At 34.2% G+C, this 26,286-nt stretch overlaps 1 protein-coding gene across 2 annotated transcripts in view; it reads left to right on the top strand.

Annotated features, from left to right (window-relative positions):
* SUGT1 (SGT1 assembly cochaperone of MIS12 kinetochore complex) overlaps positions 1 to 26,102 on the top strand; it is a 45,003-nt gene extending 18,901 nt beyond the window's left edge. For both annotated transcript variants that reach the window (XM_087814308.1, XM_016205397.2), the window contains 5 exons: positions 1,233 to 1,329; positions 2,095 to 2,202; positions 11,151 to 11,241; positions 14,983 to 15,164; positions 23,243 to 26,102. In XM_087814308.1, coding sequence (XP_087670434.1) covers positions 1,233 to 1,329; positions 2,095 to 2,202; positions 11,151 to 11,241; positions 14,983 to 15,164; positions 23,243 to 23,344 — 580 coding nt within the window. In that variant the 3' untranslated portion in view covers positions 23,345 to 26,102. The remainder of the gene's footprint in view (positions 1 to 1,232; positions 1,330 to 2,094; positions 2,203 to 11,150; positions 11,242 to 14,982; positions 15,165 to 23,242) is intronic.
* The last annotated feature ends 184 nt before the right edge of the window (positions 26,103 to 26,286 follow it).

Here is a 26,286-nt window from a genome sequence, read left to right as displayed (position 1 = left end):
CTTAAAGTTCATTTCTTTAATCAGGGTGCATTTTTAATTACCTAAAATGGATTGGAAATGTTAAAACAAAATAACTTACTCATTTAAAAAAAAATTTTTTTTAATCCTCACCTAAGGATATGTTTATTGATTTGAGAGAGAGAGAGAGAGAAACACTGATGTAAGAGAAAAACATTGATCCATTGCCTCCCATGTGTGCCTTGACTGGGGGATCAAACCCGCAACCTAGGTGTGTGCCTGGACCGGAAATTGAACCCACAACCTTTTTTGTGCGCTGGACAGTGCTACAATTAACTGAACTAATTCATGCTCTTTCTGGGGAGTTAGAGGAGGATTCTCCAAGTACCAAGTGTACAAGGAACTTTGACTAGCTTGGTGGCAGCACCAGGAGTAGAACACATAAACATCAAATAATTAGGATTTTTGGAGCATAAAATAGTCCGACATCGATTTAATAAATATCCTGTGTACCAGGCACTGTGCTTGTTCCTGGGAAAGTAATAGTGGCACGGTAAATAGCTTTGACCTCATGGAGTTTATAATCTAGTTTAATTTGAAAGTAGGATTCTTTCATTTTTAGAGCTTTCAGTGGGAAAGATACACACAATCTCTAGGCACACTAGTTTTCCCACATACCTTGAGATTGAAAGAAGATAATGTATTTAATGTTGTGTTTGGCAGGATGAGTTAAACTTTAAATTATTTTAATTTTAGCTCATTTGCTTCTGCTTCCTTGTTCTCAGGGCTGTTTGCTCCCAGCTTCAGTTAAGAGATCTTAGAGTGTGGCGTTAAGCTGACCTGTGTCCAGTGTAACACCTGCCATTGACTGGTTGCTTCACCCTTCTGAGCTTATATCTGTTCATCTGTAAAATTGGGATTAGAAGTGCTTCATTTTTTGAAATGAGAGTTTGAAACTTTTGATAGTGTGTAAAAACTGTTAGCCATTTGGAATAAGTTTCTTTAACATTAGCTTAAGCACAGTGGAATTAGACATATAAGTGAGAACCCTGAAAGTCATGTATTTAAATCCAATGGAAAGGCTTATTGTCTTCTGTGAGTACACATCACAGGAAATTAGTTAAGTAAAATTATTTATCAACAGCTGCTGTGCTATTTTGTTCCTCAAGGTGGAGCTCTTGTTGTTTATCAGATTCTAGTTTTTATCTTGATAAAACATAAGTAACAAGAAAATTAAAATTTCTGTTTTAAGTGTCTTTTTTCTTTTTTAATAGGTATGACTGGTATCAAACAGAATCTCAAGTAATCATTACACTTATGATCAAGAATGTTCAGAAGAATGATGTAAATGTGGAATTTTCAGAAAAAGAGGTCAGTAGTCTTTGAACCATTTTTTATGTTGAAAGTAAATACCTCTTTTTGGAAATATAGTATATTGCAGGGTAATCTTTGGCAGTTTATCAGATATGTCATTTCTTCCTGAGATAGTGTGGAAAATGCTGATGGAAATCTAAAGCATTGCTTTTCATTTTGAATCATTTTAAGTTTTGAGACAAGAGTATATATACGGTAGGTTATAATTAGATGTGCATTCTTTAGATTTGCAATTCAAAGCAGAACTTGGTTGACAAATATAAAAGATATTAGTAAGGTATGTGATTTGGTTACAATTTTGTGGTATACTTCATGAAGAAAGGTCTACTTATTTGTTGTGTGATTTATACATCTTAGAATGTACTAACTATATTAAATGCATATGACTTTTAATATCTTGTTTTCTTAGCATTTAGTAGAAAACTTTATGTTAGATATTGAAGAGTTAGTGGTAGAACTAGATGTTTTGCATATGAATACTTTCTTTTATACTGTGTCATTTTACTCTCCTATCTCGGGTTTCCTTGAGATTTAAATATTAAGTATGTATTTTGAAACACTATTTTCCGCTATTTAATTTAATCGTGTATATGAAAATCTATGTGAAGAATACCAGATTTTAAAACAGGATTATTTTGAGGTTTATAAGTTAGTGTTTAAAATATTCAACAGTATTGAAGTTCTATAATTGTATTTAGTTTAAGTGTTTTACCATTCATTATATACATTTATAAAATGTGCTGCTAATTTTGTGTTTGTTAGTTGTCTGCTTTGGTGAAACTTTCTTCTGGAGAGGATTACAATTTAAAACTGAGACTTCTTCATCCTATAATACCAGAACAGAGCACATTTAAAGTACTTTCAACAAAGGTAAGACAAATGAAAAGGGTTGTCAGTAGTAATATTTTCAAAATATAGAAACATTGGTCAACTAATCACCCATGTGATTATAAGCTTGTAAATCCTTTCAGCTACATGTCTCTAAAAGGGACAGGTAAATAACGATGCTTTTTTTGTTTGTTAATTGTCACCTGAGGATATTTTTTCCATTGATTTTTAGAGAGTGGGAGGGAGGAAGGGGGAAGGAGAGAGAGAGAGAGAGAGAATAAAAAAGAAAGAGAAACATCAATGTGTCTTCAGTTGGTTGCCTCCTGCATGTGCCCCACGTGGGGCTGGGGATGGAACCTGCAGCCCAGATATGTGCCCTTGACCAAGAATCGAACCCACCACTGTTTGATGCTCTTGCCCATGCTCTATTCACTGAGCCACATTGGCCGGCCGGGTCGGTAACGATAATTTTTGAGTAACAGTTTTCCCCTCCCTAAATTCTAGGACAATAGAGTGTAAAAATCTACTTAATCTCAGTGGTGTTTGTATACTTATTAAGATAAGTATTATACTTCTCAATAAAGAGGTTTTCAAAAAAGATATAATAATCCACCTCTGTTTCAGATTTGATACTGATAGTGCCTCTTCTCTTGAACTTACGAGTCTGGCCTGTTTTGATATACACATACTTTTTTCACCCTACTTTATGCAGTTAAAAATAAAAACTGTTATAAAGATGAATCTGCTCTTTTGTTTGTTTTTAGTTCAGCTGAATTTTAGCTTGCTTTGATGTGAGGGATTAATGAACAGTTTAAATTGCAGTGTGTGTGTTAGATTTCTTTATATATATTTTGTTAATTCTCATCTGAGGATATTTTTCCCATTGCTTTTTCACAGAGAGGAAGGGAGGGAGTGGTGGGGGGAGAGAAACATTGATATGAGGGAGACACACTGACTGGTTGCCTCCTGTACCCACCCCACAAATTGGGGCAGAGAGCAAACCCGAAACCTAGGTACATGCCCTTGATCGGGAATCGAACGAGACCCTGTCGTGCACGGGCCTACTCTCTAACCACTGAGCAACACCGGCCAGGGCAAGTTTCACATGCAGGAGGCAACCAACTGAAGACACATTGATGTTTCTCTTTCTTTTTTATTCTCTCTCCTTCCCTCCCTCCCTCCCACTCTCTCTCTATTTTTTAAAGGAAGTAAAATTAAAATTCAGAGGGTATTTCAAATACCAATCAAAAGATGTAGATTGTAGTGTATAATTTAGTAGGAAAAGTAATGAACTGAAAATCAAAAACGTCTAACTGGTTTTTTGCTTGCCCTGTAAATGAAAACTAGTCACAAAATGATGAGAGGACTAAATTTTTATCTGTAAAAGAGGGATGTGGACTAGATGAGCTCTGGATTTCTTTCAGCTGTAGTTTTATGAAGGTATATGATAAGTTAATCAGAATGATAAATGATATAATAGACTTTTTTCATTACTAACACCTTCTTTGTACATGTCCTGCAGTATATTGTGTTGTTAAGTAGTGAGTCTAAATTCTAAGAATATGAATTCCCTATCATAGACTAGAATCGGGGTCAGCCTGTGTCATGAGAAGAGGTAACAGCCTGTAGAAAGAGGGCACCTGCAGAAGGGTGGAACAGGAAGCGTGAAGTAAAGCAATGTTTTGCATCTAGTTAAAAGTTATCTGCCTACTTGTTTATTTGAAGATTACAAAGTAGGAAGCTGTGTAATTATCAGGTGGAGAGAGGAAACAGAGTTGCTTGGACAGTCAAAAGAGAAAAGGGATGAAATCTTCCCAAGATTTTAGTCTTACTGGCCCCATCCGTCCACATAAGTGTACAATTTGTTGAATAAAAGAATATTGGGTAAGGTAATTAAGCACAAAATAATAGCTAGATTTGGGAGGGATACAGGTCAGAAAATTAGGAGTTTGACATTTTTGTGCATATTTTTATCAAGAGATTGCCAGTGCATGTTCTTTTGAAGTTATTTAAATGTAAGCACATTTGTATGAATAGATGTTAAATGACTTAAAAGTTTGTGTTACTGAGCCACTTCGTATACTTAGGAAGAATAGTACATGTGGTAGGTACAGGGGACAAGTTGGTTGATGGTTGCCAGATGGGAGGGCGTTTGAGGGGATGGGTAGAAATGTGAAAGGGATTAAGTACAAACTACCATTTATAAAAATAGTCACAGGGATGTAAAGTACAGCATAGGGAATATAGTCAATAGTATTGTAATAACTATATATGGTGTCAGATGGGTACTAGACTTGTCAGTGGGATCACTTCATAAGTTATATAAATATCTAATCACTATGTTGTACTAATAAAATATTTTATGTCAACTATAATTGAAAAATAAATTGAAAAGAATAGTGTGTTTGGTAAATATACAAGTCTGTGGCTAGAGTTGAGAATGTAACTAAGCACTGTCATCTCTTTAATTTTTTTCTCTTTTGAACCTTGTTAGTGCTTGTTGTTCTAACCATTCCTCAACCCCCTTACTCTGTTCCCAATTTGCCTCTTCTTTTGCTCCTTTTCCCTTTCTTTAAACGCTATATATCTACTTTTCTTTCTTGTATACTAATTTGTTTATGTATACATTTTTTTTCCCTTACACTTAGTCTTTTTAGGATAAGGAGCATACCATATTTGTATCTTTGTAGATGCTCCAGATGGAGTTGCCAGATAAAGTACAGGACACTTAGTTAACTTTATAAACATTGAAAAAATTTTTTTTAGTATAAGTATGTTCCATTTGCTAAATTTGGCATCTCAAACCCTGTGCATTGTACATAGTGGATGCTCAGTAATTGTTCAGTGAGTGAATTTAAATTGGACTCTGATGTTACCATATGAAGTTGGCAGAGTATTTTCATTCTTAGTTTTAGAGATGAAAGGAAACTGAAGTTCACGGACTTTAAATGCTTTCTCCAGGTTCACACGATTACTAAATTGTTCATTCTGGCCCAGGAGGAATGCTTTTAGTTCTCTAAAGCTAGTGCTTCTTTGCTTAGGTTGGATGTATTCTGAAGGATAACATATATTACTGTGTTTGACTATCAACTTTTAAGCTGTATTTTATGGGAACCAGATTGCAAGAATTACATAGTAAGTCTTCACTTAAAGTCATCACTAGGCCGTGCCTGGTTTGGCTCAGTGTTTAGAGCGTCAGCCCAAATGGTCTCGGATTCGATTCCCAGTAAAGGGCATATACCTGGGTTGGTACAGCAGGTTGGATCCCCAGGCCTTGGTCAGGGTGCATGCCAGAGGCAACCAATTGATGTGTCTCTCTCACAGTGATGTTTCTCGCTCTCTCTCCTTCCCTCCTTCTCTTCCTTTCCTTCCATTCCTCTCTAAAAATCAATGGAAAATCCTAGGGTCAGGATTAACAAAAAACAAAACCAGAATATCGATAGGTCCTGTGACTTTAACGAAAACAATGCCTGATGAAACCATTTTACTGATTGATATACTGATATAAATAAGTTAAGTTCCTATGGCATCTCATCAACTTTATAACAAAATGATGTTGAATGAAACGACGTTATTTAAGGGCCTGTCATACGTAATTATATCTTAAGGGAAATGAAAGTTTGAACCCTTTTTCGTACAGCAGAGGGAGACAGTGTTAAAATATTGAAAATAAAATCTTTCTCTGTGTTACTGGGAGTTATTTACTGATGACACTAAGAGGAAAAAGTAGTGAAGTAATTTGCTTTTTCATACATGTTGAAATGTCTTGAATCTTTTATGTGAATTGAGAAAGGATGCATTTTGCTCAGAAGAATTTGCTTAAAAACAGATTCTGTAAACTCTCTGGTTTAAAGTGTTATTTTTTTGCTTCTGAGAATTCTGTTTTTTCTTTCCCACCTTTGAGGTTGAACAAATGTTGCATATTCCTGTATAACCACTGGTTAAGTGTTATTAACTCAAGTGAAAAATTAATATAATTTGCAATGAAAATAAGAACTAGAACCCTAAATGAAATAGCACTTCTTAACTGTTTTACAATGTAATATTTAATGTTTTTCCAAGTCAGAATTTATATTTTTTCCAGTAGCTCTGATAATTATTTCTACTTTTTGCTGAATACCAGCTTTCATATATCTGCCTATTAATCCAATTTTTTAATTAAGAAATTGCAGTGCTCTTTTGTTCCATCTTGTTAACTTCAAGACGGTATTCTCTGGCCACTATCACAGGATTATAACTTCAGTGACAGCTATGCTGTGAAATAATCATTTTAAAGATTAATACTCATTCCCTCTAAGTTAAAAATTAGAATTCTCAGTATCTTCTGGAGTAAATTTTTCCTTGTGGAAATGTTCCTGTATTCCTATTTTAGTCAAAGTAATTTTTCTGTATTATATCAATATAAAATATAATGACTTTTAACTGAAACCATGGGAAATGAAAATGTGTGTCTTTTAATTAGAAACAAATAGCTCCCTTCTCCCTTATTAACCCATTAAAATTTGAGAAGCATCAGAGTGAATTTATTAATATTCATAGAAGAATCCCAATGATGATGGAATGGAGTGGCAGTGTCTAGGGATGCTGCTGCTTTTTTAAACACACAGATATGGGGGTTTGGGGGTTGTTGTTTTGTCTTTGTGATACAGTGGTGGTCATAATAGTGAGGTATTTTTTTTAAAAATAACTGATTAGTTGCTGATGTTTACAAATTATAGATCTTGGAGTATATTCTTCCCGCTTTTTCTATTAATGTATATATTTTTTAATGAAAAGGATTTTACTATACATACTGTCTGTAACTGTCTTTTTAAACTTAGCCATACATTAATATTACTTTGACTAAAATAAGAATACAGGTATTTTTCCATGCCCTTAAATATTCTGTAGCAAAGTAGTCATTGTATACATTTACTGTAGCTTATTTAGCCAGTCCCATATTGTTTGACCTGTGGAGAATTATAGTAGGTAACTGTTTTGACTGCTGTGTATTATCCTGTGCAGTCCTCACAATTACTGCATAGTGTACTTATATCACCAATTTACAGGTATGGAAACTGAATCCAGAGATGTTAAATATACCCAGATTTTTTGCTAGTTGTAATGATGATAAAGAGATTGATAGAGCATTATTTGCCAGATGCAGTGCTGTCTTCTTTTCATACTTGGTCTCATTAAGAATCCTAAATGAAGTAGGCCCTATTAATCCCATTATGCAGGAGAAACTGTGAGGCTCAGTGAAATTAGTTACTTGCTTAGGGTCATATAACCAACAAGTTGCACTGTTGGTGAGTCTTATAGATACACAACTGATTATTGTCTTGTTCTCAACCTCTGCTTATTTCTGAGGAAATAAGTAAAACTTCTAAAAGTAAAAGACACTTTCAGCAAGTTGTTATTATCTCTTGGCTCCCTCATCTCTAAAATTTGGATGGTTATCTTTTATAGGATCATTATGTTGAGTGAGATGATACATGTGAAGCACTTTGTACACAGGGTTTATAATAACTGCTCATTAAATATTACTGCTATTATTTTATCCCAATTATTTAGATTTTTCTTCAGGTTATGAAAACTGTGTATTATAGAAAATTCAGAGAAATACAAAGGAGCTGAGAAAGTAATCACTCTAGTCTTACTACTGATGACATTTTGACGTACTTCCTTCCAGACAACTAGATATTTCTCAATACTTAGGTCTGTCCCTACAGATGATATCTACAGTACTGGAATTTTTTGTTCATGGGAAATGTCTCTTCTGATTAATTTCTTTAAGAACAGAGGCTCTTACCTTATGTACCAGCATAGTGCCTGGCTCAGAGTAAGCACTCAGTAAATATTTGAATTGAGCTGTTAGAACTTTGGAGAAGATTTTCAGTTTCTCTTCATTCATTACCATCTGTTGCATTTTAAAAATGATTATAAAATAATTTGAGTGTAAAAGTAAAGAAGCTAGATGCTCACTCTGCCTCAGGGAGACTGAGCTACTCTCTTAACGGACAGAGGGGTTTGATTCAGCAATTAAATGTGCAAAGAGCTGAGTAAAAAAATTTGGGAAAATTACATTCTGAAGGTTAGGAGAACAATTATTTAGTGACTACAGCCTTAGAACAGGTTCTCAAAAGTTTGCCAGAAAAAAAGTAGTTTATGAGTAAACTGCACAGCTTTCTCATGTCTGGGAAAGATCCCTTCCCTGTCCATCTGTAGCATTAAGTGGGAGCTTACTTAGCACTTCTTAAGAAGGTGGTGTCTGGATACCCAATGGGGGTAATGGCTTCTCTTTAAATCTTAAGTTTCTTTCATTGGAAAAAATTAAACATACTGCTGTGCAAAGAAGACCTTAGAGGTGGGTGGTAGTACACATAATACTGAAAACTGACCATCTAGCACAGTAGGAATTCTTATTAGTAACCTGTGAATACTGTTTTGGGATATTATGCATTGAAAGCCTTCCCTGTGCATATGAGAGCAACATTCAAGCAAAATACCAAAGATTTAAGTTAATTTTTAAATTATTTTTTACTTAAATGAAAATAGAATGGTTTATTAATGGTTGCAGTAAAAATATCTAAAATTGAAGTGGTGATTCTAGAAGTATTTGCCAGAATCAAGACTTAAACTTCATTTTTAAAGCATCAGAAGTGAAGTAGGTGTAAAAAGGAATTCATAGAAAATTAGTTTTCCCCACCCCCTTTTACCTTTTAAAAAAGCTACTTTAAATGGTTTATTATGTGCAGCTATTTCAGTGAATGGATTAAGTATAACTTCACGTTCAGGTCAGTGTTCCTTGGTTGAATCAGGTTGTTCCTAAGAGCTTTTTGACTTTGGTTTTATAAAGGCCTCTCTGTTTGGACTGCACAATTACTCGGGTTATAGTGGCTTTCAGTAGATGCCAGTGCTAGTGTGTGCTGCTCTTCAGGGAAAACAAGGAACTTTTTATAGATAGTGCTTAGCATGGGAACATGAGGTGTGAATATAGGGTGCCCTGTGGTTGAGGCTAGTTAAGGATAGTGTTTATGTATACCCTGCTTGCCAGGTCTTCATTTCCAGATGAGTCGAAAATTAAAGGAGCAAGATGGCAATTTTAAATTTTAGGATAATATTAATAGCCTTTTATAGTAACTACTGCTTTGTCATTGCTAGCTATTCAATTTTTGTTCCTTTTAGATAACTATCAGCAGTTACAACTTAAAATAACCAGAGCTCAATGGGTTAATACTGTGTATGAGAAAATGTTGGTGATATTTTACTTTATAAAAATTAATCATAGTTTATTTGAGGGAATTCTAGAGATTCTTACAAAATATTTGTTTTTATTTATGTAGAATTTAAACATATACATTAAATTAAAAATACTGTACTTCTGCCCCTTTCCCACTGACATTTGTATTGTTTTCTCTCATGAAACAATTTTTTGTTACTTTTCTATGTTTCTAAAAAAAATTTTGATTACTCAGAGACCACACCCCTTCCATACCATCACATCATGTCTCATTAAAATACTGAGGTTGGTTAAATGTTTTGTTAAGGTATTTTTAAATGCTAATTTTAAGGATTCTCACACTAAATGCATGTTTTAGAAAGATTACAAGTAATTGCTAATTTAAATGGTTCATCTAATCTAAAGGAGTCAAATAACTAAGGTGTGAATAGGTGTGTTTTTTTGTTAAACCTGTCTTTTGAGGTTTATCTATTAATAAAAGTAACCTTTTTCTTAGAAAAAAATGTTAGAATATAACATTCTAATTAGATTCCTAAACTGTTTGCATAATAATTATTACTGTTTACCATTACTATAAATGCTGATTTTTGCTAGGCTAAATAAACATGGGGGTGAGGGTATTTGAATAAGGAAAAAAAGTAGATATAAGTGCACTGTGAGTGTATGTTAGGGTTAAGGGTATTTAGGGCTGAGCCTTGGTTAGAGAGTAAAAGATGCTTTTAGGATGCTGTTAAACATTTTATTTTAATAAGTGACCTTAGTTTAGCACTTAGGAGCTGTTCATAGTCTGCCATACACCATTTTTCCATCTATATTTTTCACTGCTCTAACATAAATCCTGGACTTGAAGCAAATTAGTCTTCTCCCTACTCCCTGATGCACTGTGCCCTTTCATGTGCCCTTTCACACCTCATGGCTCCAGTTAGGCCATTCCCTTTGCTTCTGGAGATCTACCCTGTCTACCATAGCAGATGCTCCTTCCTCTCACAGCTCTTCACAGGTACTCTGAAACTTTACCTGTTCACACCTAGGTGTGATGTCCCCTGAGCGTTTAGAACATTTATTTGCCTCTTGAGTAACTTTCAAATGTCTTGCATTCTTGGAAATGGTCAAGAACATGTCTTAAATATTTAAAAAATCCTTCTCATCCCCGAAGACTATACCTCGCTCATAGTGGGTGTTTAATAAGTATTTAATGAATGGTTGTGAAAATGTTGGTATTACTTGTATTATTTTTTTATACAGTGGAATGAATTTTCTCCTCTAAAATAGATTAATGTATATGCAAATGTAGTAATTTGTTTCGAACAGGATTTATTGGAGGTTGGCATTGTTCCATTTTGGGCTGGATAATTGCTGTGAGAGGTTGTCTTGTATGGTATAGGATGTTTAGTAGCACCCACTAGCCTCACTAAATGTCAGAAGCACTCCTCATCCCCACCCCAGTTGTGACTACCAACAGTGTATCCAGACATTGCCAAATACCCCTTGGGGTCAGTATCACTCCTGGTTAAGAACACAGCCTTAGAAGAAAAAAGCATAAGGATTTCAAGACTCTTCTTAATTGTAGTTTCTAATGTGTGTATGTTTTTGAAGGGCTTTTGAGTAAAAACAAATGTTTCAAAATTCTTCAAATTTAACTTTGTATAATTTAAGGAAACTATCTCAAGGACACTATTAATTCTTATAAAACTTGATGACTTAAGAAAATTACATTTTTGTGTCTATTTTACATTGAATAATGAATTTTATTTGGTATTTCCTACAGATTGAAATTAAAATGAAAAAGCCAGAGGCTGTGAGATGGGAAAAACTAGAGGGACAAGGAGATGAGCCTAAGTCAAAACAGTTCATAACAGGTTTGTTTTCTTGCCTTGATGAGCTTTAAATTCAAATTGTGTAATATAGTTGAAATTAAATAGTAATGAACATTCTTTCTGCTTTCATTATTTATGTTCCCATTATAATATACATCACGTATAATAAGTTTGCTCTATAATGAATACAAATTGGCTTTTTTTTTTTTCTTTTTTGAATTTCACTTACTAATTTATTTATTATTCATGATCTGTGGCATTAGAGATAACCTGGGCATTTTATATCCTAGAATTAATAAAGAAATGCACAGAAACACTAGATTTTTTAGTATGAGAATATTCTTAGTTATGTAGGTGGTCTTTTTGCAAGATTGGGTCACACAGCAATATCTTAAAAAGAAGAGTATTTGTAGTACTTGATTATGAAAACTACATCGTTTTATATTGGTTTTTCTTATGAAGGTTATGACTTCTTAAACTCTTTTTTAATTTTTATGTTTTTATTGATTTGAGAGAGAGGAAAGGAGAGGGAGAGAGAGAGAGAAACATCAATATCAATGAGAGGGAGTCATTGGCTGCCTCTTACACACTCCCTATTGGGGATCAAGCCCGCAACCTGGGCATGTGCCCTGACCAGTCATCAATTGGTGACCTCTTGGTTCATGGGTCCACGCTCAACCACTAAGCCACACCTGCCGAGCTGACTTCTTAAACTCTTAAGGAGTATAAATGAATGGCAGCAAAAGACCAGAGGGAATTGGAATTTATTGTTTGTTTACCTTGCCAGTTTTTGACATAAGTTGGAAGTAGTTTGGTTTTTTGTGTGTTGGCTTTTCCTATTTGTGCTTTTTGGGTTTTAAGTGAATTAGTAGTTTACTAATATATCCTCTCCCTTCTTATTTATTCCTTTCTATTTTGATGTTGTCAACTCTGATTTATAAGAATTTCATAGTTGCACTGAGTCAAGTATCTATTTCACAATATTGCTAATATAGAGATAGAAGCAAACAAGAATAAATGTCTAAGAAAAGCCTAGGAGAAGAGTAAAAAACTAGGGTTAATACGTTTAACCCTTTAAGGGACAGACTACTTTATTTGAGGTCAATTCTAAGCATGTGTAATAGGTATTTTTCTAATGGGATAATTAATCTGTAGGACACTCTTAGAACAGCCTTAGACTATATTTTACAGCAATGGCCTCATTAATGGAGAGGACTATCTTTTTGGTTAGAATTAATGCTTTTGATCTGATGATTAAAATGGGTAACATTATGTTTCAGCTACTTTTAGATTTTTTACTGCTTGCTTCTATAACAGAAAACACATTTCCTTGTGGAACCTTTTAGAAAACACCGAGTTAGCCAACAGATCATTCATTTTTATTTTTATTTTGAAATAATTTTAGATTCTCATACAAGTTGCAGAAATAGAGTTTCTATGTACCCTTCACCCAGCTTTCCTGCATGATAATGTAACTAAGCTATAGAATAATTAGCAAAGCCAGGACACTGACACCAACAGATAATTTTTAAGAATGAAATTTGGGGCTGGATAATTAAGAATGAAATTTCAAATTGGTATTTAAGCTATTTAATTCAGCTTCTGCTTCCCACTTCATTTGAAAGACGTAGTAAAGATGTTATGTGCTTTTCTTGGAGCTGACTCCCAGAGATTTTTGGGCTGAGGTTTATATATAGCTCAAAGCATTTTTAAAAGAAACACTTTAAATGTAGCATCTCATTTAATTCTAATAATAGCCTTATATAGTAGGCAGCCCAGTATTGTTTCTCCTATTTTACAGGTTCAGAAAGGTTAAACAACTTGCTTAAGATCACCTAGCATTTTTTATTGTCTAGGACTATAAACCCAGGTCTTCAGGGTCAGGGTCTGGTTCTTCTGTTAACCTCGTATGTTTTAGTGCTTATTGCTGCATTTCCTAACAATGGAAAGTCTCCGCTGACATGACTATCTTTGCAGTTATTTGATATTATAGTGAATGAGCAAAGAAGTTAGGTTAGTTATCTCTTAGTAATTCATCTATTATCTACAGGTGTTAAAGTTTTCTGAGATCAACTGTAAAGGTTTTTTTAATTTTATAAATTTTTTCTAAGCTAAATGCTTTGCATATTCATAAAGATGCTATTCCTCCTGTCCTGTTATATTTTTGTAAAGAATTAATATGCTTGTCAGATTCCTGTGTCCTGTAGGTTACAGACTGCAGATAAGGGCACATTGCTTACCCTATCTGGGCAATTAGAACCTGCATTCCCATCCTTCTGGGGAGTCTGCATTAAGATTAATTAAGCCCATGTTTCCTAGGTTCTTAATTTTTATGGCATTTAAAATATTTTCTTTGGCTACTAGTGATAATGTACAGAGAGAGGTAGAGGAGATTACTACTAGAGGAAGGTAGGTAGGATTTGGAAAATAGTATGCTTGCCCTGAATAAAACTGTTATGTGTTGTGGTTTTGTTTTGAGGCAAGGATAGGCAATTGGTTTACCAGTGAAGAGAAAGAAAGGATGGAAAAACAGAATGAATAATGAGTATTTCTCAACTATTTTGAGGAAGGGGATATAGAGGGCAGAAAGACATTTAGATTAGCATTAATGTGTTCTAATATATTGATAGGGAATCTTTGAATCAGTTTGTGTGTTTTTTAATCTCTGTAGTTGCAGTTTCCAATATAGTAGCTGCTTGCCACATGTACCTTTTGAGCACTTGAAATATGACTAGCCTGGATTTGAGATGTGCTGTAAGTGTAAAATACATACCAAATTTTGAAGACTTAGTATGAAAAAAGATATAAAATACCATAGTATTTTAATTTTTATTTCATGTTGAAATACTATTTTGGATATATTCTGTTAAATAAAATATATTATTAAAATGCCTTTCACTTGATTCTAGTAAGGTAGTTACTAGAAATTTTTAAATTATATATGTGGCTCACATTTGTGGCTTGCATTATATTTCCATTGGACAGTGAACAGAACTGTTCTTATAGCTACTGGGTAGGTTACTTTTAAATTATTTGTGTGCCAATATCTTGATTCCTTTGGTCTTTGGGGCAGCCTTGACAGTGCCCTGATTCCCTGGGCTGGTGGCCTCCATTTATCCCTACAAATACTATTATTTGCTGTGTGTGTATAGTGTGGGCATTGACCTCTAGTTCATCCCATGTAGTATTTTTCAATATTAAGAACTTCCTTATTATCTCCTATTGAAGCAATCTTTTTAATGTGGGGAGAGAATGGACAAAGTCTTAACTCATTGCTGAATGGGATGGATAGTTATATTTTCAGTTTATTTCTACTCTGGAAGATATATAAGTATCTCAGGAAAAGCCACATTGTTAACATTAAAATCTTATTTATAAGAGAAATTTCTTAAGCAACTTAAAACTAATTTTAGAATTATTTGTACTATCTTTGCAACTTTTCTGTAAATATAAAAAACTTCCTGTATACTCTCAATGAATTTCCCCTATTATTAACATGAAGAATCTGTTTTTATTTTAATTTTGCATAATGTACCAAAAGTTTACACTTCATTGAAGTTACTTTGTTCAAAAGAAATTACTAGATTTTTTTATATTACGTTGATTCAGGTTTTAGAAGTGTAAATTTAATTATTGATGTTTGTATCAGAAAGATACTTATTTCAAACATGAAATTCAGTCACCTATTATTTGCTAAGGTATTCTGTGTACCATAGTCACAAAGTTTACATGTTCTTGGTATAATCAACACATGTTGATTAATCACTTCTTTTTACTCTGTAGATGTAAAGAACCTATATCCATCATCATCTCTTTATACAAGAAATTGGGATAAATTGGTTGGAGAGATCAAAGAAGAAGAAAAGAATGAGAAGTTGGAAGGAGATGCAGCTTTAAACAAATTATTTCAGCAGATCTATTCAGATGGTTCTGATGAAGTGAAACGTGCCATGAACAAATCATTTGTAAGAATATATACTTGAAAAAAATATATTGTGGTAGTAAATTTCTGAAATTTTAAAAGAATAAGTATAAAATTTGATACTAAGTTGCATGTATTATAGAGACCTTTTTTTAAAGAAATATATCTTTATTGATTTCAGAGAGAGGAAAGGAGAGGGAGAGAGAGAGATAGAAACATCAATGATGAGAGAGTCATTGGTCGGCCGCCTCCTGCACGGCCCCAACTGGGGATTGAGCCCGCAACCCAGGCATATGCCCTGACTGGGAATCAAACCCCGATTGCCTGAATCCTAGGTTGACACTCAACCGCTGAGCCACACCCAGCTGGGCTAGAGACCTTTTGAGTAGGTTTTGTCTGAACATTTCTTCTTGCTCTAAACTTGAGGGTAATTATTGAGGAAGTCAGAAACGTGTGGAGGAGATGAGAAACAAATGGTTTACACCAAATATTTTTGTCATTGAGTTAGAACTGGAAAGGCTTAAGAAATACCAAGGTTACAGTGGGTGAGTTATTCTAGTTGGATTTATCACAATAGCTAAATGTAAGCTTCCATTGTTTACCTTCTAGAATCATGTATAGTCTCAGTATCAGAGATGAAGAATACAAAAGGGAAACTTCCAGAACAGTGTTTGGCAAGTGAAGGTGCACATTAATTATTCATTTTTTAAAAAAAAAATAATTTCTCTATTGAGTAAGAAAATTCAGACTTTTTGTCAGGACAGCATAAGTGCTATCTAAATTAGGCCTCAAGTGCTCAGATGTTAATGACAAGTCATCACTGTAGAACTATGTAGGTTATTTTGCTAAAAGATGTAATCATTTGATTTTTACCAGTAGCTCTGAAAATGTAACACACTTTTTTTTTATCCTCACTGAGGATATGTTTATTGATTTTTGGGGGGGAGAAAGAGAAACATCGATGTGAGAGAAAAACATTGATCCATTGCCTCCTGTAGGTGCCCCAACCAGGGATCAAACCTCCAACCTAGGTATGCGCCTTGACCAGGAATCGAACCTACAACCTTTTGGCGTAGGGGATGACGCTCCAGCCAACTGAGTCACTAGGCCAGGGCTGTAACTCTCTTCTTTAAGGCATTTATATTTACAGTAGGAAGTTAAAATTAATATTTAATAATTAATATTTAGTTAATCAGTGTGTTTGAGGTTTAGATATTCCACATAAGTTACCATGTGGTAACTGGTCATGATTATGCTTTTCAAAACTGTTGGCTTAAAAAAATTTTGTTTTAATTAAATTTTTTATTTTGAGATAGTTGTAGATTCACATTCAGTTAAAAGAAATGAGAGAGACTGCTTGTATCCTTTACAGTTTCTCCCAGTGGCAACATTTTATAAAACTGTAGTACAGCATTACAACCATAATATTGACAGTTAAAGAACAAAACATTTCCATTGCCACAGGATCTCTCCTTGTCATTTTATAGCCATATCCACTTCCGTCCCACTCCTACCCCTTCTTGACCCCTAACAACCACTAATCTGACAAGTCTTTGTCAGATAGGTAGTTTACAGATGTTTCTCTCAGTCTGTAGCTTGTCTTTTCATTTTTTTAATGCTCTTCTGCAGAGCCAAAGTATTTAATTTTGATGAAGTTCAGTTTATCATGTGTTTCCTTTATGGATCATGCTTTTGGTGTCGAATCTAAAACGCTTCGTAGTCCTAGATCTCAAAGATTTTCCCCCCACATTTTTTTAAAATAAAAGTTTTGTAGTTTTACTTATTACATTTAAGTCCATGATCCATTTTCAGTTAATTTTTATATAAAGTATGAGTCATAGGTTAAGGGATTTTGTTTGTTTTAACCTGTGTATGTTCAGTTGCTCTACTTATTGAAAAGATTGTCTTTCCTCCATTGAATTTCTTTTCACCTTTCTCAAAAATCAGTTGAGTCTATTTCTGTGTTCCCTGTTCCATTGATCTACATGTCTATCCCTTTGTTAACATCATAGTCATGATTGCTATAGCTATATAAATCTTGAAATTGGGCAGATCTATTTCTCTTTATTCTTAATTTTCAAATTCTTTTAGTTCCTTTGCCTTTCCATATACATTTTAGAATATTTTGTCTATATGTACAAAAAAATCCTGTTAGGAATTGCATTGAGCTGTATATCAATTTAGAGAAATTGACATGTTTACTGTGTTGAATTTTCCAACCCATTTATTTATTGCTTCTCTGATTCCTTTGATCAGCATTGTGCAGTTTTCAGCATATATGTTGTGTATGTTTTGCTAGATATGCCCAAATATTTAATTCTTTTTTGAGTGATTATAAATAATATTATATATTTAATATTGGTTTATTGCTAGTATGTAGAAATACAGTTGTTGTTTTTTAATGTTAGTCTTATATTCTGTGAGTTTGTTGAACTTAGTAGTTTTAGGAGATTTTTTCATAAATTCTTTATGATCTAAGAAGAATAGATTACTTCTGTTTTTTACATCATATTGTCTTCAAATATGGACAATTTTATTTTTTCCTTTTATCTTTTCTTGCCATATTGCATTGGCTGGAACTTCTAGCACTAATGTTGAATGAGAGTGTTGAGAGTGGATATCCCCATCTTCAGTCTTTCACTATTAAGTATGTTAGTTGTAGGTATTTTGTCAGTGCTCAATCAAATTGAAGTTCTGCTCTATTCCTATTTTTTACTGAGATTTTTATCATGAATGGCTGTTGACTTGTTGAATGCTTTTTCTGCATTGGTCGATATAATTATGTGATTTTTCTTCTTTAACTTTTTGCAGTGGTGACTTTATGTGATTAATATGATTGATTTCTACTGCTGGACCAGCCTTGCATCCCTGGAATAAATCCCACTTTGTCATAGTATATAATTCTTTTTATCTATTACTCAATTCTATTTTCATATACTTTGTTGAGGATTTTTGTGTCTGTATTCAAGATGGATTTGGTCTATAGTATTCTATTTTTGTACTTTGTCTGGTTTTGGAGTCAGGGTTATACTAACTTTATAGAAGGATTAGGAAGTACTCCATCCTCTACTATTTTTCGGAAAAGCTTGTGTAGAATTGGGGTTCATTTTTCTTTAAACATTCTTTAAACCAATGAAATCATCTTGGCCTATTCATTTCGTTTGGAAGGATTTTAAATTCTGATTTTAATTATCCTAATAGCATATAGGACTACTCAGATTATCTGTTTCATATTTATTGAGTGACTTGTGGTAGTTCGTGTTTTTGAGAAATTGGTCTATTTTGTGTTAGTTCTTTTTTAAAAAAAAAAAAAATCTTTATTGATTTCAGAGAGGGGGAAGGAGAGGGAGAGAGAGAGATAGAAACATCAATGATGAGAGAGTCACTGATCGGCTGCCTCCTGCACGCCCCCGACTGGGGATCGAGCCCGCAACCCAGGCATGTGCCCTGACCGGGAATCGAACCCCAATCGCCTGGATCCTAGGTCGATGCTCAACCACTGAGCCACAGCCGGCTGGGCTTGTGTAAGTTCTTAGTGTTGGTGGTATTTCCTTGTTACCCTTTTGATGTCTGCAGGGTCTCAATGGTGATGTTCCATTTCATTCCTATAATGGTAATTTGTTTCCTTTCTCCTCCCCCTCTCCCCCTTTGTCATTCTTGCTAGAGGTTTGTCAGCTTTGTTGATTTTTTTTCCCAAAGAATCAACTCTTTGTTGATTAAAAACTTTTTTTCCTAAATTTTATTAATTCCTGTTTTTTGTTATTTTCTTCCTTCTGCTTGATTTGGGTTTATTTTGCTATTTTTTTTCCTGGATTCTTCAGATGTAGCTTAGACTGTTGATATGACCCTTTTTCTCTTTTCTGTTGTGTAGGTTTATACTATAAATTTCTCTCTCAGCAGAATTTTAGCTGTCTCCCACAATTTTTGATGTTATATTTTCATTTTTACTCAGTTCAGTATGTATTTTGATTTCAGTTGAGACTTCATTTTCTCCTGGGTTGTTTGTTGAGTAGTTTCCAAGTATTTGGAGATTTTCCTGTTGTCTTTCTGTTATTGATTTCTAATTATATTTCCTTGTGGTTTGAGAATATGATTTACATTCTTTTAAATTTGTTGATGTTTGTTTTATTGCCCAGGATTTGGTCTATCTTAACTAACCTTCCACTTGAAAAGAATGCTGTTGTTGAGTGGAGTGTTCTATAAATATCAATTAGATTCTTTTGGTTGATATTTTTTTTGGATACCTCTATATCATTGCTGATTTTCTGTCTTATTCTATCATTTGTTGAGAGAGGGTCCCCAACTGTAATCATGTATTTGTCTATTTTTCCTTTAACTTCTGTCAATTTTTGCTTTACATGTTTTCCAGCTCTTTTGTTTGGTACATATGCATATTTAGGATTACTATGTCTTCATGGTGGATTAGCCTTTTATATAATTACATAATGTCATTCTCTGGTAATTTTCTTTGCTCTGATATTAATATAGCCAATTCTTCTGACTTTTGATTAATTTTTGTATAATACATCTTATTTTATCCGTGTACTTTCAACGTACTTGTGTCATACTTAAAGTGAGTTTCTTTAGACAGCATATAGTTGGGCCGTGTTTTTTTAATCTACTCTACCAATCTCTTTTCATTGATAATTTAGACCATTTACATTTAATGTAATTTTTGATATGTGAGGACTTAAGTCCACTGTTTTATTTTTTGTTTCCTGCTTCGTTCTTGTGTTGTTTCTCTTTTTTTGTTTTTCTTGCTTTCCTATGAGTACTTGAACATAGTTTAGGATTTCATCTTGATTTATCTGTATTCTTTTTTTTAGTACCTTCTTTGTATTTTCAGTGGATGTTTTAGATATTATGTTGGCTACATTATACATAGCTTATCATAGTTTATGGGTATCAGTGTTTTTTGCCAGTTTCAGAGAGGTACAGAAACTTTACCTCCTTCTGTGTCCCTTTACCATCTCTTGTTTATAATTTTCATAATATTTCCTTTACATACATTTAGAACTACATCAGTGATAATGTTCACTCACCTGTAAAACATAATTTAGAAAACTCAGGAGGAAAAGCTCTCAGGAAGAAAAGTTCTGTTGTATTTACCCATTTCCCTTCCCTCTTCCCTTCCCTTTTTTTTTTTTCTTTCTGTTCCAAGGTTCTATCTTTTGCGTCTTTTCTCTTTAGATAACTTCCTTTGGGAGTTCTTTTAGGGTAGATCTGCCTATGACAAATTCTTTGTCTCGGCAAGGTTTTTTTGGAGGTTTATATTGATTGGGGTTTGCTGAGTTTCTTGAATCTGTAGTTTATGTCCCTTCCCAAATTTGGGAAAATTTTAGCCATTATTTCATTGAGTATTTTTTCAGACCTGCCTTCTTTGTTCTCTCCCTCCTGCAACCTGATGACACAAATGTTAGATATTTTGTTAAATCCCACACATTCCTAGGATTCTCTTCATTTTATTTCCATATTCTCTCTCTGTCATTCATATTTGGTGATTTATATTGTTTTGTTTTCTTTTCCAGTTCACTGATTCTTTTTCTATCCCCTCTATTCTGCTCTTGGGCCCATCCTCTAATCTTTTCATTTCAATTATATTTTCCAATTCTAAAACTACCCATTTAGTTCTTCTTTGTATCTTCTTTATATGTTGAGGCTTTTTACTTTTTTGTTTATTTCAGGCAAGTTTGTAATTTCTTGTTGAAGCATTTTTACCATGACTAATTTAAAATCTTTTTCAGATGATTTTAACATCTCTGACATCTCAATGTTAGCATCTATTGTTTTTTCTTTTTTTAAATATAATTTGAAATCTGTATTTTGTCTGGTATTTTTCACTAGTGTCAAGTGGTTTTCAGTTGAAACCTAGACATTTTCATGTTATGCTATGGGACTCTGGATCTTATTTAAACCCTCTGTCATAGTTGGTTTTCTCTCAGTCTGGCAGGGGAAGTGAAGGCACACCACCTCAGTACTGCTAGGGAGAGGTAGAAATTCAGGTACCCCACTTGGCTCCCTTAAATCCTTAAACACTTGGCATCTCCTTGTCACTGCTGGGAGTAGTTCCAGCTCCCCACATTTTTCCATTGACACTGCAGGCAGCAGAGGAGGTGGGTTTATGACAGCCTAGCATGGGTAAGCTCCCCACTCAGCCTTTGGTAGCCTGGGTGGAGATGGGACCACAGTTTTTTCTGTGGTGTTTAGCTGGAGTAGAGCGATCATTGTCTAAAATTTTTCTGACTTCCTAGGCTGTTTTTCTGTTTTCCTTCATTCTTTGGCTACAGAGATCAGGCTTTTGTTGGGACTTTTTTTGTTGTTGTTTGCACCCTTTGGCATTTTTAGCTTTAGCTCCGACTCTAGGACATAATGAGGCAGAAAGAAAACCCCGGGAACTCACCACATGTTGTTCCTGGGGTTCCAAGGTCTCTAGTTGATCTTTCATCTTTTTTTTACCTTTTAGACTCTTCTTAATTTCCCTCTCTCCCTCCTTCCCTCCTTCCCTCTGCCCCTCTCTCTCTCTTAGGTTTTTAGTTGTACTTAATGGGAAGAATAGGAAAAAGTACATTTACTCCATGTCCCCAGAAGCAGAAGTCATTCTCAGTATTGACTTTCAAGAGACTGCCAGACAAAGTAGCAGTGTGTGAAATTTCAAAGATAGATTATAGGAGCTACACCCATTTTCATACAGAAACTTTGCTAGTTGTAATTAAACCATGTACACCCATAAAACAAGCCATCTGTTTGGCAACATTGACCTGGAACCTACTTAGTGTTGCTTCTGTCCTTGTGGGAATACAGAAGAGATAAAATAGGGTCTATCATGTATGATCTTCCAGCCTAATTGGGACAAAAAGACCATCATATACAAAATAATCAGAGGAAAATGCTAAATTGCACTACAGTCCATTAGGAGAGAAGGGAAATAAATTTCAGCAAATATGATCAGATTATAAACTATGCTTCCTTCAGTCCTCTTAAGGGTGGTTTATTATGTAGACTTGTCCAATTTTATTCAGTATTTTATTCAAAGCCTACCAGGTGCCAGGCCATTGTGCTTAGGTCTAGGATATAAGTATTAATAAAATATACTCCTTGTTTTTTAGGAGCTTTAGTTGGAAACAGAAAGGGTGGGAAACAGAAAGAAGGAAAGAAGGCAGACCTTTAAAGTTATAACAGTGCAGTGTGATACTTGTTATATTTATGGTGATTATGCTTATAGAGAAGACAAATTCTGCAAGTGTAGAGTCCTGATATTGGGTCAAAGAAGGCAACAGAGTATTGGTAATATGTTGTGTTTGGAGCACAGCTAAAGAACTTGGGTGGAAAAGAGCATCTGATGCAAAGGAACCCATGTAAGGGAGCTTGGCAGAGAGTGTGGGGCAGGGGGTTATAGTGAGGTTTTGTTGTAATAGTAGGGTATGTAACTTTACACATTTGCGAGCAACAAGTTGATCATTTTTAAATGTTTAGATTTTAATAATTCACACTGTTCTTTGCTGTGATTCAGGTCAATGAATTTTTATTGTGTTAAGATAACAAATGTCCAGAAAAAACTTTAAGGTATTTATGTGCAAGGTTTAGTGGGTGGTATATTCAGTAGATGCTAAATAGATTACCAGTTCTTTACTGAAACACTTTGTATATCTGTGTATGCACCTTGATTTAAATAAAAAAACATTCCAGCATATACTTGGTACAGAAAGAGCATTAAGAGGGGGCTCGTCAAGTTTTGTCCAACTAGTGTAGAAAGAGTTTATTTTGCCTGATCTTTACTGTCCTTGAAAGAGATTGCATCCTCATTTTCTTTGGGAGCCCATTTTATTTTCATCTGAAGGTAGTTTTTCCACATATACCTCTACGCTGATTAGCTGAGGGAGACGTGGTGCTTTTTATGTGAACATGATGCTTCTACCTACCTACTCTAGACCTTCTTTTCAGATTTTACAGAACATGTTAACTTCTCTGGAAAGCTTAAGACTAAATCAAAAGATTGTCTTGTGTTTTGATTGAACCATGCATAGCTAATATTTGGGACTCTGCGCTTAGGAAATTTTTAGAAAAAAATGTTGTTTTGATTATATGGTCTAAGAATTAATCTATTTTTATTTCTTATTGCAGATGGAGTCTGGTGGTACAGTTTTGAGTACCAACTGGTCTGATGTAGGTAAAAGGAAAGTTGAAATCAATCCTCCTGATGATATGGAATGGAAAAAGTATTAAATAAATTAATTTGCTATTACTGCATTGCATATATTCACCTAATGCCCATTGTGTATTAATATTGCATTCTTGAATTTTGAACACTGAGTACCTTTTTCAAAGATTATACCTCTTTACCTCTCTGTGCTCTAGAAATTATTTTCCTTCAAGTGTTCAGAGTCTAATGAAGAATATAGGTCATATTTTATCACTCTGTCCTTAAGGATTTTAGACATGCTGAAACGGAGTGAGGTATCATTTGCTACTGGATAGATTAGTTCTACCTAGTTATGGGAGTGGAGGAATTGTTCATGGGATATCTTGGGTTATTGCCTTATTTTTGATGCAGCATTCTGTTAATAATTTATCAGACTTGGCAACTTTGGGTGAGCATAGATTTTTCAACTTCAGTGTTATATTGTTTGCTTTTAAAAACTGCTTTTGAATTGAATTGTAAATACAATTTTTTCTATGAAGAAGTTTGGTTTATTTACCTTTTTCTTAAGTTTTTAATGAGAACTTTGAGAAATTATTTATCACAGGGAAATTCCCATTTGGTTCTTCTTATGGGAAGTATTTGTAATTGCACTGAGATTTCGATCCTTATCTTCAAATTTCTGTATAAAAACACAGACACCTGAGTTGAACATGCTGCAGATTGAACTGTACTGAAGGTTAATCTGTGAAGATGAGAACAGAGAGTGATTTAGGAAAGCCCAGCTTCACTTCTTGCTGCTTTTGCCACAGCAGGATTCCTGAAATTACAGCACTGGTGGGTTGGTTTGGTTTTTGTAGGGTTTATTTTTTTGTTTGTTTTATTATTTTTTTCTTTATTAGAAAGTCTCACATCCCTGTGATTACTTTGGTTTCAGTGATTTAGGGTAGCTCCTGGGAGAGTAAACTAATATGTATCTATTTAGTAACATTTTGTGGTAAGGCACTACTGTATGCCTCCATAGCTGAGGATTGGATGAATGGGAGGCAAATGATCAGCCATCATTTCAGCCTCCAAAAGAGTGGGCTAGCCTCTTCTAGTCATGAAGTGTAGGGTTGTTCATAAGGAAAATGGGTGATACCAGACCATGCCCAAACCTGTTGTCATAGCTTGTTTGGGGGGGGGGGGGGGGTTCACTTCTGCCCATTTAGAGCTACAGGCTACATTTTTTTGTTCTTGAACACTGAAGGAAAAGGTAAAATTAAGTTCTTGATTGTATGAATTTCTAAAATTTTCTCCTTAGGGGAAAAATTAGTGAATTTTGCATTCTCTATGTTTAAATTTCTCAGTACCATTAGTCCTAAGGGGTAGGTAGGCTCTTTCTGTAAAGGTGATGTCAGGGAAGAATACTGCACTACATCAGAGACAAGAATCCTAGCTCTAGCAAGTCTCTGCCACTACCTGGCTTTATAATCTTCGATGAGTTTAGCCTTCCTGTCTTAGTTCCTGTGTCTGTAAATAATCTATAGAGTTTTAGAGGTATAATTAGAAGTCTTTGATACTAAATACAGAAACATTTTTGTCACTTAAGAGTAATGTTTTTCTTTCTTATAAATGACACTACTATAATAGAAATTTGTGGGTTTTTTTTAATTTAGTAATAATTTTTCTTATATTTGAAAGGATACATTATATATAAAGTATGCTTACCGATGGGCAAGGTTTGTTTAGTGTTGGATTCAGAATTTTGCTGAGCCAAGTGGAGTTCCTAATATACATGACTGTATTACAAAATTATAAAATATACCTGATCTAAATATAATAGATTTATTGTAAAGAAGGGAATTTGAAGTAGTTTAGACTATTGTTCTAAAGTACTGCTATCTTTCAGCATCATACATGATGAAAATTTGTAAACCTCCGGGAAGTTAAAACTTCGTTTTGATTAGGAACCCCTTAACTTGATCCTGACTCTCTACTGTCTTAGCTTAGCTGTTACTAATTGCTCTCACTTTCTTTCTAGATTCCCATTTTCAGTTCTCAAGTTTTGGTTCTCTTAGCACTCTTTGTTAACCTTTTGTTTCTTCAAAATGTACATGTTTTTCACTTAGTATTTCTTTTTAAGGTTCAGTCCTGGAATCCTTTTTTTCCCCTTTCTTAATTTTAAATTCTTTATTTGTTCTGATTTCTGTAATCGCTTGCACCTTGATGACTTCCCAGAATTTTCCTACTATCTTCAAAGAATCTCGGATGGGATAATCTACTTTGAATTCTGCTATCAAGTAATCTCTTAGGTGGTTAAAACATAGGTTTGAAACATCAGGGTCAGTTTTGATAATTCTTTCTTGTATCCTAACCCATTTAGAGTTGGTTGCTAACTAATAAATACGTTCAGTCTTTAATATTGGCAATTACTGGCCACTTTAAAAAAATAATCTGCTTTCTCCATCTTTATATGGAATGGAAGGGAAGGATGGCTTGCATTAATAACTCCAATTTTTTTAACATTCTCATTCCCTAGTTTTGTGATACTAACTGCAGAAGTTATTGTTATTGTCTTCCTGACCCTGGGAGAGAAGAATTTCTCAGCAGGCTACTACTATACAGGACAAGGAAGAAAAAGATTGGACTGTCCTTTATAAATTTTCTAGATAAATTTCAATAAACATTTAAAATGGGGTATGTTACTATTGTTATGAATAGTTCAGAATTTTAATTTAGTTCATTACTTACATATTTGGTTATCTATTCCCATTTTACCTTTCTTTCTTCCTCTCCAGTTATCTACATGATCACTTTCTGTCATTGATCTCTGAGGTACAACAGTGACTCAGAGCAGTATTGCCTATTAACTTATCATCTGACCCGCCCAGTGCACTTTAATTCTGCTGGGGTCTTCCTTGTCCAGATTAATGTGCATCTCTCTGACTTGTAGCTATTACTGACATTTCCAAAAATAGGTAGAAAAATTCTGGGTGGTGTGTATGTGTTTTTGTTTGTTACAAGAGCTACCTTTCTTGTAACAATC

The sequence above is a fragment of the Miniopterus natalensis genome, chromosome 2, assembly GCF_054644295.1.
Source record: "Miniopterus natalensis isolate mMinNat1 chromosome 2, mMinNat1.hap1, whole genome shotgun sequence".
In the NCBI taxonomy this organism is placed as follows: domain Eukaryota; kingdom Metazoa; phylum Chordata; class Mammalia; order Chiroptera; family Miniopteridae; genus Miniopterus; species Miniopterus natalensis.
The sequence above is the reverse complement of the archived record's forward strand: the minus strand, read 5'-3'. Positions and strand labels throughout refer to the sequence as shown.